A 15,982-nucleotide genomic window follows, 5' to 3' on the forward strand; every position below is an offset into this window, starting at 1 on the left:
AGTTATAAGCAGAAGATAACTGTATCATCTACAAACACTCTCCAGAGACACCAGTGCTCTCAGTTGATGAGAGGTTATATGACAGGACAGCATGAAAAAACAGTTTTACATTTTTATGCCTTTTATTTTTTGCCACCATCAATACATTGAGACTAAAAGCAGATAAGGAAGAACTAAACTTGTGAGAGGATGAATAAGAAAATGTTGTACCACACACCCAGTATCATTAGTTCAAGGCAATCATTTGGAAATTTCACTTTACTGCACTGTATCTGTATCTAAGTTGCATAAAGTTGAAAAAAAAGTGAAATTTTTGTTTACATATTCTACGTGTCCAGGAGTAACTTTGCTAATTCTTTATTCCCATCACCGGTAATATCTTGGACACGCAGTGGCACTGTTTATTCTGGTTCTGCTGTTTTCCTTGTTAGTATTTTTGAAGCACAGAGTGGTTGTTTGCTGACCGGAGAGATACCTGGCTGCACTGATGGCTTGCTGATTTCAAACTGAGATAAGCTGGAGTGAAGAGTGATAGGAACATGTCTAGAAAATGACTGACAGGAGGACAATCCAAACACAAATAAAAGCTAGTTTTCCAATAAAGGTGGAACAAACACAATAAAGGCAGTTTTAGCCCATCAGGGTTATCTACATAATATATACACTAGTGCTAAGGCCTAGCTGTAAACTATAAAATGTTATTTGGACTAGTAAGAAACTAAAAAAAAATATGCATGTAATTTCTTCTTACAGTGCTGTAGTGTCCTTTGCTGGCTGGAGTTTATAGTTTAGTTTAGTTTAGTTCAGTTTGGTCAAGTAGATCTTTGCTGTCATCACAGCCGTATACAGTATGCAGTACACCGGGAGCTGAAATAAAATTTCTCTCGGATCCAAATTGCAAGATACATGTGTGGCATGCACAGTGCTGACAGGGCATGTATAAAGTGCAACAGGAATAAGAAGCCTGTGTGTGTGTGTGGGGGGGGGGGTATGAAACAGTAGGGCTGAGTGCACAGACGAGAGCATAAATACTCCTACACAGAGGCGATAAGAGAGATCAAAAACAATAAATAATAACAGAGAGATAAACATGACAACAAGACTGTTAAGTAACCATAGCTTCCACAGTAGCGTTAGTAACCAAGTAACGAAGATTCATAGCTGTGACTACACTTACACTTTGAATTACTTAATCATTTTACCTTCATTGTGTTTGTATTTTGCCGATATTAAGAGAAAGTGTGTGTGTGTATAGGATGACGTCTCGTTGTTTCTGGGATTCAGACACTGATGGCTGTGCTAAAGAAGTTTACATTAATGTAAGACACACACACACACACACACACTCCTTGTTTTGTTTTATTCCTCTTACATGTAACTGTGTGTGTGCTTGTGTTTATGTTTAACAGGACAGCATGGTGTGTGTAGCTGCTGTATTCGGAGTTTATTATTACTGACACAAGAACGGATCCTCTGATCTAAAAACACACCCACGCCTTGATGGATTCCTACACCACTTTTAGTTCTAAATATTTTCTATCTTTGTTTTTATTTGTATAAAATAAATCGTTGCTCTGCAACACAGTTTAATGTTAAATGGTGTGAAAGTGTGTTCACAGGAGTTTTTAAAGATGTACACAGAATTTGATTTCCTGTGATTTGGTTGTGTATACCTTCAAAGTTTCATCTGAAACCCTTTCAGCTTTCACAGAAACAGCTTGATAAATAGCTCTCAGGCATCAGAAAGGAAACAAGCAAGAAAACATCCTGACAAAAGAGGAGTGGAAGTAAAAGAAAAAAACAAACAACAAAACAACCCACACATTTGGCTTCTGCATCTTCTGCATCTTCATTTATACCTGAGTATAATTTGTGTGTGTGTTTGTGCATATATTGCCAAAAGTTTTTGGACACCTCTCCCATCACTTCCATGACCAAAGGTGTATATAATCAAGCACTTAGGCATGGAGACTGCTTCTACAGACATCTCTGAAAGAATGGGTCGCTCTCAGGAGGTCAATGAATTCAAGCGTGGCACCATGATAGGTTGCCCCCTGTGCAATAAGTCCATCTGAGAAATTTCCTCACTACTAAATTTTCCACGGTCAAATGTTAGAGGTATTATAACAAAGTGGAACCAATTGGGAACAACAGCAACTCAGCCACAAAGTGGTAGGCCACGTAAAATCACAGAGCAGGGTTTTGAGGCACACAGTGCGCAGAAAGTCACCAACTTTTTAGGTCTATAGCTACAGACCTCCAAACTTCGTGTGGCCTTTTAGAGTAGCTCAAGAACAGTGCGTAGAGGAATGGGTTTTCAAGGCCAAGTATTTGCATCCAAGCACCTGCATCACCAAGTGCAATGCAAAGCTTTGGATGCAGTGGTGTCAAGCATGCTGCCTCTGGACTCTAGAGCACTGGAGACATGTTCTCTGGAGTGACCAATCATGCTTCTCTGTCTGACAATCAGATGGAAATGCACAGAGTCCTGACCTCAACCCGATAGAGCACCTTTGGGATGAATTAGAGCAGAGACTGTGAGCCAGGTCTTCTCATCCAACATCAGTGCCTGAACTCACAAATGTGCTTCTAGAGGAATAGCCAAAAATTCCCATAAAACCTTGTGGAAAGCCTTAGCAGAAGAGTTGAAGCTGTTATAGCTGAAAGGGTGGGCCAACTCCATATTAAACCCTTTGGATTAAGAATGGGACGTCAGTAAAGTTTATGTGCACGTAAAGGCAGACGTCCCAAAACCTTTGCCAATATAGTGTATATGTATTATATATGTATATAAGAGCCAAGTCGTCTAGACATCACAATTCAGCCTTTGTCAAAGTTGGTCAGATAAGATCCTTATCTGCCAATTTTTGAGGACTGGGTGTTTACTGGCCTAATATATCCCACCACTTGACAGGTGCCACTATAATGAGATAATTTTATTCACTGGTTTTAATGTTATGGCTGATTACACATACAGTTCTATTTAAGATGTCTTTGTGGCTGCAGACAAAAAAGAAATCCATTTGTCAAAACTTCATAAAGCTTCATAAATAAATGACATTAGTCATATTGAATCAAATCATTTTTACTAATTTAATCACTCAATATGATTTCTGCTGCTCATGTACAACACTCACAAGAAAACAGAACAATGGGGTGTGTTCCTTAGGTAACAAATAATTCAAACAGTAACAAAGAATTATTAAAAAATAAAAAAATCCCTCAATCGGTGAGTCAGGTGCAATGGATCAGAAATGATTTCATAAAAACATTAAAGAGAGACTCTGATTAGATACAAATGTAGAACACATATCTTTTTTTAGTTTTAATATACCTGCATAAACATGTCCATGACACCACCACACCTCCAAGTTAAAGTGTGTTTGTTTCTTTCCCTCAATCACATGTGGTCTCGTTTTCATGACACTCATAAAACTCAAAATCTCCGTCAGTGGTGGCATTGCCATTAGCCACATCACTCAGGACACTGCGTATAGTGGCTCGTGTCATGCTCAGAGAGTACTTCCTTTGGGAAGAGGCACGTTTGTGAACACACATCACGTCCTTGAACATCTCACGGAATCGAGTGGACATGAGGTTGTACAGCACGGGGTTCACGGCCGAGCTGAGGTAGAAGAACACGCCCGAGAAGATGTGGACATACTCAAACACCTGAAACATCTCCACACCGGAGAACTCGTCCATGAAACTCCACATGAGGCGATCTGTGTGGAACGGCGCCCAACAGATCCCGAACATCACCACCAACACGACTGAAACACAAAAACTAATATTATATGCCATGCTAAACTGGAAGAGTGTGAGACACACTACAGAAGAGTAAGAGACAAATCAGGAGTGTGGGCCACACTATAGAAGATTAAATCCAACTACAGGAAAGTAAGACATGAGATTGAGACAGTAGAGAAAAGAGAAACACTGAAAGAGAGTGATGCTACAGGAGAATTAAATACCCTACAGTACAGTCGGACAGAATACAGGAAATGAATAAATACTAAAGGAGAATGAGAGACACTACACTAGAGTGAGCCACGCTAAGGAGAGTTAGACATAGTAAGCAGAGTGTGATGCAATACAACAGTTTGAAACACAAAATAGGATTGTGAAACACATTACTTGAGACTGAAACACATTATAGTAGGTTAATAGACACTACAGGATACTGAGACATTAGGGGAGTGTGAAAGACAACAGGAGAGTGAGACACTTACTCTTATGAGACGGTAACACACTTCAAGGGAATGAGACACAGTAGAAGAATGAGGCACACTATAGATGGTACATTACAGAAGAGCGAGACACTAGAAGAGAATGAGAGACACTACAGGAGACTGAGACACACTAAAGCAGGGTGAGACACACAGATGGAGTGACAGATGCTACAAGAGAGTAAAATGACTGTTTCTGTCATCCTTACACAGCATCTTGGTGACCTGTTGTCTTCGTGTTTGTAGTTGTCGCGTACGCACGCTGGCATTTCTGTGGACGTTGTTCTCACACTCAGCTTTAGCCTGCAGCATCTTCTCCCTCTTCAGCTGGATGCCGATGAGCAGGTAGAGTGTGCTGATGGTCATCATGGGCAAGATGAAGAAGATGAATGTGCTGATCTGGATTATTAGGTTATATATCCAGCGTGGCTTAACCAGTGTGCATGTAGCTGAGCTCAGCTCATGCCCCTCTCCATGCCCGCGTGGTTTTGGCAGTGTGTAGATTCCATGAAGGCTCGCATTGGGCAGTGCACAAATCACAGATGCAAACCAAACACAGATGATCACACGCTTGGCATGGGCACGTGTCACCACACATTTCGCCCTTAGCGGGTGCACAACTGCAATGTAGCGCTCCACACTGAGTGCCGTCACGTTCAACACAGAAGCGAAACACACCGTCTCAAACAGGAAGGTTTTGAAGTAGCAGCCGCTCTTCCCGAGCAGGAAGGGGTAGTTACTCCACAATTCATACAGCTCCAGCGGCATGCCAAGGATGAGCACCAGCAGGTCAGATACGGCCAGGCTGAACAAGTAGAAATTGGTGGGTGTGCGCATGACTGGGTGGCGTGTGATCACAGCACAGGTGAGAGTGTTCCCCACAGCTCCCACGCTGAAGATCAGCAGGTAAGTGATGCACACAGGTAAGAAGACAGGGGAGCGCCGAGGACCCAGGTACTTCTCCAGGTAATCCTCCAGACTCAAGCAGTAATCTTCCATCTCCGTTTCAGTCAGGTTTAACGGGAAGGTGGAGTTGCAAAGAAACGTCTGATCACAGCTCAGTACTGCAGATGAACAGTTTGGTTTGGACATGGTCACCTGACGCTGAGCAAAACACACCAGAACATGATAAATATCATTTAAAAGCAATGTTTTTCTCTAAAGTCTTTATTTACCTTTAGGCCACTTTACAAATGCTCCTCTTAGACTGAACAGTTTTTGATCTCTAATGGGGTGGAGCCTGATTCTCTTGTGGACAAGTCTGAATAGAGGATTTTACACACGTTTTCTTATCACTTCTTCACCTACTGAACACAACAGGGTGTCCCTTTAGCACATTAGACTGTTTAACTCTACCCCTTTATGCAGGAGATTTCACAAGGCAACCTAGTATGCATATAACATTGCACCTTTTTTTAAATGTATGTCTATTTCCATGAACAAGTTAAATAAACATCATCATCATCATCATCATCATCAATATAAAAGATATTTTATTCCTCTACCATCATATATACAGTAGTTACATCATTCTGTGATGATTTCCATGTGTTTGTTGGATAATAAGCCTCGACTGCTGAGCAGATTGTGTAGTAGAAGGACACTCCACTTTGAAAGGAAAAATGTTAAAACGTTAAACAGATTTGGAAAAAAAGTCATAAGGAATCAAGGTAATCAAAATGCAGGTGCATTTTAAAGACTAGTAATAAACAGACAGTAAAATGAGCTCTATATTCATCAAGTCGAACCTCTGTTTAAGCCAAACGCACTGTCATAACTCAGTTTTAGTTTTTATGTACATTTTTTTCTAAAGTCATTCATATCAGTCAGAAGAGATCAGTTCCTTTAGGTCTGTTTCCTTTCTGTGCGACAGTGGTGAGGGAAAACTTACTGAGGAAGAAATCTTGAGAGGAAACTCCAAAGGAAACCCAAACCTCTTCTGGGTGAAACACTCTGGGAACGCTGGATAAGATGTGCTCCTGAAGTCTGCATGTTGACTTATTTTTTTCATCTTTTTCATCTGTCAACTTATTTTTCATCCGATCCTCCAACATCCTCACCCTACCAAGCTATTCATCATCAAGATGGATGCCTTCAATACAGGGGTGAAGTGATACTCTACCAAAGTTTCAGAGAGAAACTCAAACTTCATCCTGCCACCTTTTTCTCCGAAAAAAACAAAACCTCATACCTGCTGAACGGAACAGAGTGCAGCTTGCTTCCCTTCATTATATTCGCTGATCACAAGAACCTCAAAGATCTGAGAACTGCTGAACATTTCAATTAGAGCCAAGCCAGGTGAGCCTTATTCTTCACAGGAGTTCTATTCTTCACATTCCAACCACGCTCCAAGGATGGCAAAGCAGATGCTCTGTCCTGCATGCACCCAACCATGCCAATAGAACTAAACCACAGTCCATTCTCCCTGAGTCATACTTCATAGGTGCACTAACCTGGGATATGGATTAAGAAATAAACCACCATCACACTTACAGCACATGCCTTCAGGGAAAGACTTTTGTTCCCCCTTATTTACGGCCCAGAGTCATCACTTGGGCTCAAGCATTCCTGGCTAAGGGACATCCAGTGTCCATGAAACCTACAATTTGCTCAGAAACTGGATGCCAATACTGTCCTGCACTAGATGAGTTGTGGAAGGCTACACATCAGCATAAGCCTTAAAACAGGGGTGTCGAATCTTATCCGCAAAGAGCTGGTGTGGCTGCAGGTTTTCATTCCAATCAAGCAGGAGCCAAATCTGATTCCACCTGTTTTAATCAACTGATCTTGGCTTAGCCTAACCCTAGGCTTTCAGTACACTCAGGTGTGGCTTCTGCTCAATTTGAATAAAAACCTGGCTTAATAAATAAAGAGGTTGGTGATTGACATAAAATCGAATTTCAGCCTGGACATATTGTATGGCTATCCATGTGGGACATCCGCATTGACCAAAGATGCAGAAAACATTTACACCTATACATTGGACCTTACAACGGTCTAAAGTGTATCAGTGATGCCACCTACTGGCTTGGCCTTTCTAGAAACCTTTCTCCTTCTCCTTCCTGCTTTCTTCCACGTGTCATGCCTCAAGTAATAATTCAAGGTCTATTTGTGAGAGGAGTACCACCATCCACAACACTGGAACATCTTGAAGTTAAGAGAAACCTTCCCACAGGATCAAAGCCATCCCTAACTTACATCGCAGAAAGGGGAGGGTCAGCTCAAGGACCTGATTGACTGGGAAGACTACAGTCATGGTGAAAGGTGTTGCATCTCAGCTCACAATGTCCTTGACCATAGTTCACGGCTTTGATGCCTAGCGTCCCTGTAGCTTACAGGGGTTTCAGGCTGACATCAGACCAGAAAAAATCAGTGTCCGGTGCTGCAAATGTTCAATCAGAAACCCCCTGAATTCCATTGTTTTATTTAATTAGGTATTGAGGCTCCTCAGTTAATATGCTGTTCTCACCAGTCATTCCCTCACCAGCCTCTCTTTCTGCAGCTTGGCATGTTACAGAAAAACAACAACATATAAACTCCTCTGTCCTAAAAATGTCAGAAATGTTGAAGCTTTACTTCTGGCTGTTAAAGTGCTGACACTGGAGAATCCTTCCACTAATGTTAAATAAATGTCTCCATACAATAAACTTCACTATGTCAATATTTTTTTGTGGCGCACACACTGTACAAGTCTCTGTAAATTATCTGTTACTATAGAAAGAGTAATATATTAGAACCATCTTATTCATTTACATTATTTACTTTTCTGAGCCTGGTTCCTCTTAAGGTTTCTTCCTCATATCATCACCGGGAGTTTTTCCCTGCCTCAGGCTTGCTTATTAAGGATAAATTTTAGGTCTAAATAATAGCTTAACTTTAAACTTTTGTCTGTTTCTATGCTTCTGCATTGAGACAATGCCCATTGTTAAAAGAGCTATACAAATAAATTGAATTGAATTATTCATAGAAATGCATGATTTGCAGGCAGCACTACTCTCACAGCTGCTGTTCTAGAAAATGAATCAACACCAATCAGAATCCAGAAATAACAGGCTGTAAAGGTAAAGACGTTTTAGAGAATCAGATAATCAGTGAGTGTTCAGTGGTGCAGTGGACGTCTCTACACTAATCATGGTTAATCATCATCATTGTGCCAGATCAACCAAGCTCCAAGAATGATGTCATCACGCTGCATCCTTATTATTTCAAACTCCTTGAACCCTAAAGTGTGATGTATAAACACTGCACTGTGATTCAGTTCATCTGAGTTTAATACTCACTGCACCACTGATCACTCACAGATGATCTGAATCTGATGAATCTGAATATTCCCATCACGTTTGTGTAAAGGTTATTTGCGGGTGGAGCTTTAGACTAATCAAATTCTGACATTTTTTAAATAATTGTAGGTGAAATTCTTATGTGTAGGAAACCAGTAACAGTCTCTCTCTCTCTCTCTCTCTCTCTCTCTCTATATATATATATAGTACACAGTACTACTGTTTGCCGTTCATGAATAAAAAATACTTTACCATTGTTTGGTGCTTATAATATCCTCTCATCACTGACGGCAAGTACACACAATGAGCAACAGTGTTTGATTTAATTTAATCCTTAATTTAATCAGGTTCAGGTAGACGTTATTATATAAAATCTAAAATAACAATTTCTCTGCCATAAAATACAAGAATCAGCTTTTTAAAATCCATAATTCCCTCCATCAGTATTATATATAAAACAAACTTAATCATTCTATATCAAACACTCAGAGATTTAACAATAATTACTGAGTTGATCAGTCAGGATGATTCATAAAATGAAACATATGTAAATAAAATAAAGACAAAGATTTTCTTACCTAACAGTGAAGTTAAAACCTGATCATTAATTCAGCGTGAGCACTGAGAATGAGTCTCTACACTGAAGAGAAATAACCCACCGTCTGCTGAAGAACATCTCTTCTCTCTCTCTCTCTCTCACACACACACACACACTCACATACACTCACACACACACAAGACTGAACTGAGAAGCACAGAGCTTCTGTGCACTCTCTCTCTCTCTCTCTCTCTCTCTCTCATACTCGTATTTATTTTTCTTTCTGAATTCAGTGTATTTATTGGTCTATAATATTCACTTGGTAATATATTAAATTAATAATACTACTAATTATTTATTTCAGTCTCTTTTTCTCAGTCATTCTTTACTCTAAACTCACCCTGTAACGACCATGACCTGAAAGACCATATGAATGAATGAATCAACAAATAAATAAACAAACACATAAACTCACTCATCACAGTAATCAGTTTTGTGACAGTGTAAACTCACAAAATTCACATTTAACAGAGTGATCATTAATCACACACTCATTTCTCTGTCTCTCTCTACGTTTTAATATATATATATGTGTGTGAAATAAGAACACACACACACATAATGCTGTTTTAATTAAAATCCTCAAACACGCCAGTGCCTCTGATTAACTCTGTGTAATTATTGCAATGTCTAATCAAACTCCAGCTAATCTGTGTTAGGGGGCCTCAAGTGAAATGAGAACTCTCCATTACACACACACACACACATGCACTAATACACCAGGCATGTATCCCATGCACCTGCTATGACCACATACAGAAGCATTATCATTATCATCATCATCATCTTCATCATCATCATCATCAGATGAGGTGAATTTGGACAAAATCTCTGAGAGTCTCAGTAAAAGGTCCTTTGGTTAGTCAGATAATATCACATAGTTGCTGAGACATGCACTCACTTTCTTTGCCAATCAACTTACAATTATGGAAGAACCATCCCATTAACTAAATATCACACTAAACTCCAACACCAATAAAATGATAATTTACTAGGTTTACTGCCAGAAAATGAATTTATTTTGTTTATTGCGGTACTTTTCTGATCAAATCTCACAAAATGGTCATTCATTGAATTGGTGTGTAAGTGAAAAACAAAATCCAGAGCAATAATTGAGATGCAGTGTCAGGGAATAACAGACCTGGAGGTTTAGATTCTATTTGTTTTGTGTTTCCTGTTATGGAGTTTAAATTTTCTGCTATTTTTAATAATCTGAGCTTTTACTGCATCAATCAATGAGATGAATCAAATTGATGAAGATTATTATTATTTTTAATCATTTTTAATTCTGAAGACTACTCAGTATTCTCTAAATTCTTAAGGTGATTTTGTATATTTCTACACTCACAGTCTTTGCTGATTTTTTTAAAGAGAAAAAGACCGCTGTGAACGCTGATTAAACTATTTGTGGGAAAAAATAAGCACAGAATCAGCGTGTACTGAGCAGTGCGTCTTAAAAGCTCGTCAGAAATCAGAGGAACGAAGACACTCCAGTGTTTCTGTGTGTTCCACTCTTTCATCATCATCACAGTCTTATATAGTAATATTCATTTACACACACCGGGTGTCAATTTAACACACTCAGCATTCTGACACACAAACTCAGAGACAAGCATAAAGACAAAAGGTTTGGTTTAATGCTGTAATACTTCCAATTTCACTAGTGAGAAACGTATGAAAGGTTCTAATTTGAACCCTTGAACAGAAGAATTATCCCACCTATCCAGACCCACACTTGCTCACTCAGGCTTCAACGCATGCACGAATAAGGAGTGTGGACTGCAGTAGTGTGATTATTAGTGTTAGCAGCTGGATTAAAGTTAGCACCTCTGGATAAGAAGTTAGCATCTAGACTTCGATTAGCATTGGCCCCTCACTAGCAAGTCTCTGATAGACACCGATGGAATGGGCATGGCCAAAATGTATACTGTAAGATTCATCTGTATCAGTCTGTCTTGCAAGATTAATCAGGAAATCTGTGGAATTATCAATAGCCGTCAGGGTTATCATTATATTTTATGGCTAGTTGAGGTTTAGTATTAGTGCAAGTATTAACAGTTGTAGTTATTTGTGCTGTGATTAGCAGTTAGTGTTTAGCATTTTAGGGATTAGATTAAAGAGTTATTATCACCATTTAGCATTGAGATATGCGCAGCACCTTCAAACCACACTTTCTCAACTTCCTCTTTCCCTTTTTCCCACAGAAGCTTGAGGAGTCTAAATCCGTTTCTTGCTGTGATCATCAGGTACATTTCGTTTTCTGGCTGCTGGAGAACTGCAGAACGGCTATAAACCAGCGACTGACAGAACCGACTCAGCACCAGAGTATACAAAGCATCTCGTTCATCAGAGTTCAGAGGAAAAACACTCTCAAACCCTGCAATCACTGGACCCCCAACCTCCAGCGGATTCCTGCTCTCTATCATCATGTACATGATGGCAATCGCCAGCTCGAAAATGAAATAACCGCTGCTCATATCACTGAAGTCCAGAATGCCGCTGATCTTGTAGCGAGATGGTCCGTCCCGCTCTACGAGGATGTTGTGATCATTCAAATCTCCATGATTTATACCTGCAACACCACAAAATATTTCGTTATACCATCACTCATTAAGAAAGACATGTCATGTTTGAATATTTCAGAATATCTTACAGAAAACTTAAACATAGAAAGTTTAAATGTCATGGACGTACTGTAGCCTGTAAAGCAGCTAGCTATTTTTCTGTTATAAAACAGATTAGTAGTGGTTACATCTCCAGTGAGATGCCCCTACATCATACTGCTAATGTACCCCAGCTCCTGACTCACACTTGCGGAATGAGGGGAGTTTTGGTACTACTTGGTTTCGGTAATGATTAATAACTCCTCTAATGACGAGCTGCATTGGATCTCCGTCCATCACAGAGAGGTAATCATCTATCAGCGGAACGCAGGACAAACTCCAGATGAAATTCTCCCTGTGAAGAGCACTGAGGCTCTCATGCTCCATCTTAATTAAAAAAAAACAAACAAACAAAAAAACAAAACAAAAAACATAGCACTTAATGTATTGTATACTATATTTTTATATATGCATATATATTTTTTCTTTTGCTTCTTTTGTCTCAGTTATATGTTTTTCTCAGTTTTTTCTTTCATTCTATAATAATTGCTTTTATTATTACATATTTATTATGCTGTTTGTGTCAGATGCATTTCATCTTTAATTGTCATCTCCTTACACAGAATGATTATGTAAAAATAGAGTTGTTAAAGCACACGTCTTACCCTCAGTAAAATGTTATCGAGCATGGCAGCCGTTTTCCCAGTTTCATACAGCAGCTGTGGTGTACAGTTGATTTTGGCCATTGGGGTTCCAGGCAGGTATGTCAACAAACGCACCAGATATTTTTGAAGGCCATATCCACAATCTAAGGACCAGTCAGAGCAAATCACATCTAACCATTACATTATCACCAGAACAACAGGTTTTCCTTTAATCCATGTGTGTATAACAACATTAATGTGTATTCTTTCGATTATTGTGATCTGTAAATACTGACGATGCCAAAGCCATCTGTAGTGGGGAGTCCGATAGTGCCAAAACTCACTCACTCACTCACTCTATCAATCTCTCTCTCCTTATTCTGCAAAGAGCCAGTGTGGGTGCAGGTTTTCATTCCAATCAAGCAGGAGCCACACCTGATTCCACCTGTTTAGTCAACTGATCTTGACTTTCAGTAGACTCAGGTGTGGCTTCTGCTCAGTTGGAATGAAAACCTGCACCCACACCATCCCGTTGTGGATAAGCTTTGACACCCCTGGTTTAGGGTGTTGGGTTTAAGCTGTAGGGTTTAGAGTGCGGGGTTTAGGGTGTATTGCGTAGGGTATGAGGTTTAAGGTGTTGGGTGTAGGTTTTAGGGTATAGGGTTTAGAGTGGAGAGTGAAGGGTTTAGGGTGTGGGGTTTAAGGTTTAAGAAACTGTGTTTGTTATCTGCCATCACAATGAAGTAAAAAGCCACACCAACCAATCAGAGCACGCTGAACTGAACAGAGTTCAGAGAGATTACTTTTTAGAAGATACCTGGTGATGGCCATGGCTGTGTTCCCTACAACCTATATGAATGTAGAATGGGACCCGGAAGCTCTGACCATATAAGGAAACTATAGGAAAATATGAGGGTTGAGTGAGTACAGAATCTAGAGGTAAGAAGGTGTGTGCATGTCATACCAATCTCTTCCAGACTCATCATCTCCCCTGTGACAGTGCGCAGAGCCGTCTGAGCAGGAAGTCCATTCTGTTGCACGAGGTTCATGCTGTATGTCTGCAACTCCAGTAGTTTCATGTTCTCGCTGTCTGTAGAGTTCATGACCTTCAGCACGAAGTCACCAGCGTCCACACACACCAAATGGAAGTTCTGATCATCATAACTGGGCAGAGGATGTATGGAGGATACAGTCAACCCAAAAAGACGTGCAGTGATTTCTGTCACCTGGGCATCGCTCAGGCTTGGCTTGGATGCTTTCTTTATTGACATTGCTGTAGGAGGAATAACATGAAAGTACATTTACTTCAGGCCATCAGGCAATTCATCTCAAGTAAAAAACAGTGAACAAAGCAAAAATCTGATAGACACATTATAGATTAAAGTGTACAAACATTCCCTTTTTGAGTTTTATTTTTTTCAGCTGTGGTGTTTCTTCATTGCAGGTTTTAGTATCAGGTATTATCTTAAACATCAATAAATCTCAGTCTTGAGGTTAAAGTTGTCTAGAAAGATTTTAATGTAGTAGTAAATAATTTATGCCATGTTCATGTTCCTGTTCCATACTAAATGATCTGATTTTATCTAACCTTTCCTTCTGTTTCACCATTTCAGTTAGTGTCACAGTTAGACCTGCTGAAGTCCAAACCACTAAAGGACACGGCGTACATCCTCTTTAAACATTTACATGAGGGGGACATTGTACACATTTAATATTTTGCTATATTTCTTTTCTATAAACCAACAGCCAGTTAAATGACAGTATAACAGCCTGCATGACTCTGATTGGTTAACTCAAGTGTACTCTATACTCTGGAACTGGAACCCTGGTCAATTTATGGAGCACTGTTTTTAGTGCATGTTGAACCCATGCAGCAGGTTCATTCCCGAGATCCCACAGTCCACTGCAGCAGATTATTGTCCAAATGAATTAAACCTCAGAAATAGATAATAAAATACCCCAAATATGCCTAGCTACTAGCATGGATCAACAGGATAGCACATTATTATTATTAATAATATTATTATTATTATTATTATTATTATTATTCAGTGTAGACAAGACAAACAGACAAGACAAACACATTAAGTGCTATTTTTCAAATCTCACAATTATTACTCATCTGTAATGTGTGTGTGTGTGTGTGTGTGTGCAGACTGAGAGACCATTTAAAAGCTCAGGAAACCTTTGCAGGTGTTTTGAGGTAATTAGCCGATTAGGGTGTGACACCATGACTTTCCAATATTGAACTTTTTCACAATATTCTAATTCTCTGAGACACAGAATTTTGGGTTTTCCTTATCTGTAAGCCATAATCATCCCACAATCATCCCAACAGCCATAAAGGAATAAAGTCTTGAAATATTTCACTCTGTGTAATGAATCTATATAATATATGGGTTTCACTTTCTGAACTGAGTGATAAAAAATATTGACCTTTCTCATGATATTCTAATTTTTTGAGATGTACCTGTACTTTTTTGTTGGGGGTGGTAGGAGTGTTAAATTAAAAATAAATGATTATACCTGTCTTTTTTGTCAATTCAGTTGTTTAATTTCTATAGGTTTTGTAACATTCTAAAAGCTCTTAATTCCACAGATACTACAAACTGGTCAGTATATTCACTAGGTTGCTACAAAAGATACTGTAAGTATTGCATACAACAATAATAAAGCAATGCGTTGACATTTACTTTTGATACTTAAGTACTTTTAAAAACAAGTACTTCTGTACTTTTACTTAAGTAAAAATCTGTCTTTACAACTTTTACTTGTAATGGAGTAATGTTTGACCAGTAGTATTTGTACTTTCACTCAAGTAAGGAAGTTGTTTACTTCGTCCACCTCTGACAGAGGGAGAGGCACAAAGTAACAAACCTTGTCCACTGACCCCGTTAAAGAGTCAGTACAGTCCACTCCGACTTATCAGAATCGGTAGAAAGCAGTGTTTTTGTTCACTTTATAAAATGGTTGCAGATATTACAAAACAGACACACACACACACACACACACACAGGGAAAAGCTCATGCCACGAATGCGGCGCGCGCCATTTACATTAAAAAGAGAGTACTTAACATTGCTTACCTCCAGTTTTAAATAAAGTGTGTGAAGAGTTTACTGTGATCCAGTTATCGGTTGCAAAAAATTGTGCATGTGTGTGTGTGTGTTGGGGAGGCGGTATATTTTCTATAACGGTGTGCGAAAACCTCTCAGAAATAGCCGAGTTGCCAGATCGGGATATTTAACTCTGATCATGATCACAGCACACACACACACACACACACACACACACACGCAGGCCTAAACAGTACTGCAGTGAGACATAAACTCACTCACCTACATTGTTGACTTAATGACTTAATGAATGATTTTGACTTTGTGAACCAATTTTTACCTATTCCAATTCCCTATTCTTATTTTCACTGTCTCTGTTAGTAAAGCAAACATCTACACCGATCAAACATAACATTATGACCACCTTCCTAATATTGTGTTGGTCCACCTTTTGCTGCCAAAACAGCCCTGACCTGTCGAGGCATGGATTCCACTAGATCCCTGAAGGTGTGCTGTGGTATCCGGCATCAAGATGTTAGCAGCAGACCCTCTAAGTTTTGTAAGTTCCTTACA

The 15,982-nt window shown here is 39.4% G+C and overlaps 3 protein-coding genes across 3 annotated transcripts in view; 1 reads left to right on the forward strand and 2 right to left on the reverse strand.

Annotated features, from left to right (window-relative positions):
* dynlt2b (dynein light chain Tctex-type 2B) overlaps window positions 1–2,996 on the forward strand; it is a 5,778-nt gene extending 2,782 nt beyond the window's left edge. The window contains exons 4-5 of the mRNA XM_058401679.1: window positions 1,256–1,319; window positions 1,410–2,996. Coding sequence (XP_058257662.1) covers window positions 1,256–1,319; window positions 1,410–1,457 — 112 coding nt within the window. The 3' untranslated portion in view covers window positions 1,458–2,996. The remainder of the gene's footprint in view (window positions 1–1,255; window positions 1,320–1,409) is intronic.
* A 136-nt stretch (window positions 2,997–3,132) lies between these two features.
* On the reverse strand, window positions 3,133–10,583 carry nmur1a (neuromedin U receptor 1a). Its single transcript, XM_058401677.1, has 3 exons — window positions 9,088–10,583; window positions 4,439–5,333; window positions 3,133–3,773 (listed from the first exon to the last, which is right to left on the reverse strand). Exons 2-3 carry the CDS (start codon window positions 5,319–5,321, stop codon window positions 3,397–3,399), a joined length of 1,260 nt encoding a protein of 419 aa, XP_058257660.1. The 5' UTR covers window positions 5,322–5,333; window positions 9,088–10,583; the 3' UTR covers window positions 3,133–3,396.
* A 139-nt stretch (window positions 10,584–10,722) lies between these two features.
* On the reverse strand, window positions 10,723–15,600 carry hykk.2 (hydroxylysine kinase, tandem duplicate 2). The gene is made up of 5 exons (XM_058401678.1): window positions 15,440–15,600; window positions 13,319–13,627; window positions 12,376–12,518; window positions 11,917–12,097; window positions 10,723–11,679 (listed from the first exon to the last, which is right to left on the reverse strand). Exons 2-5 carry the CDS (start codon window positions 13,623–13,625, stop codon window positions 11,216–11,218), a joined length of 1,095 nt encoding a protein of 364 aa, XP_058257661.1. The 5' UTR covers window positions 13,626–13,627; window positions 15,440–15,600; the 3' UTR covers window positions 10,723–11,215.
* Between the last annotated feature and the right edge of the window lie 382 nt (window positions 15,601–15,982).

Source organism: Hemibagrus wyckioides, linkage group LG10, assembly GCF_019097595.1.
Source record: "Hemibagrus wyckioides isolate EC202008001 linkage group LG10, SWU_Hwy_1.0, whole genome shotgun sequence".
NCBI lineage: Eukaryota > Metazoa > Chordata > Actinopteri > Siluriformes > Bagridae > Hemibagrus > Hemibagrus wyckioides.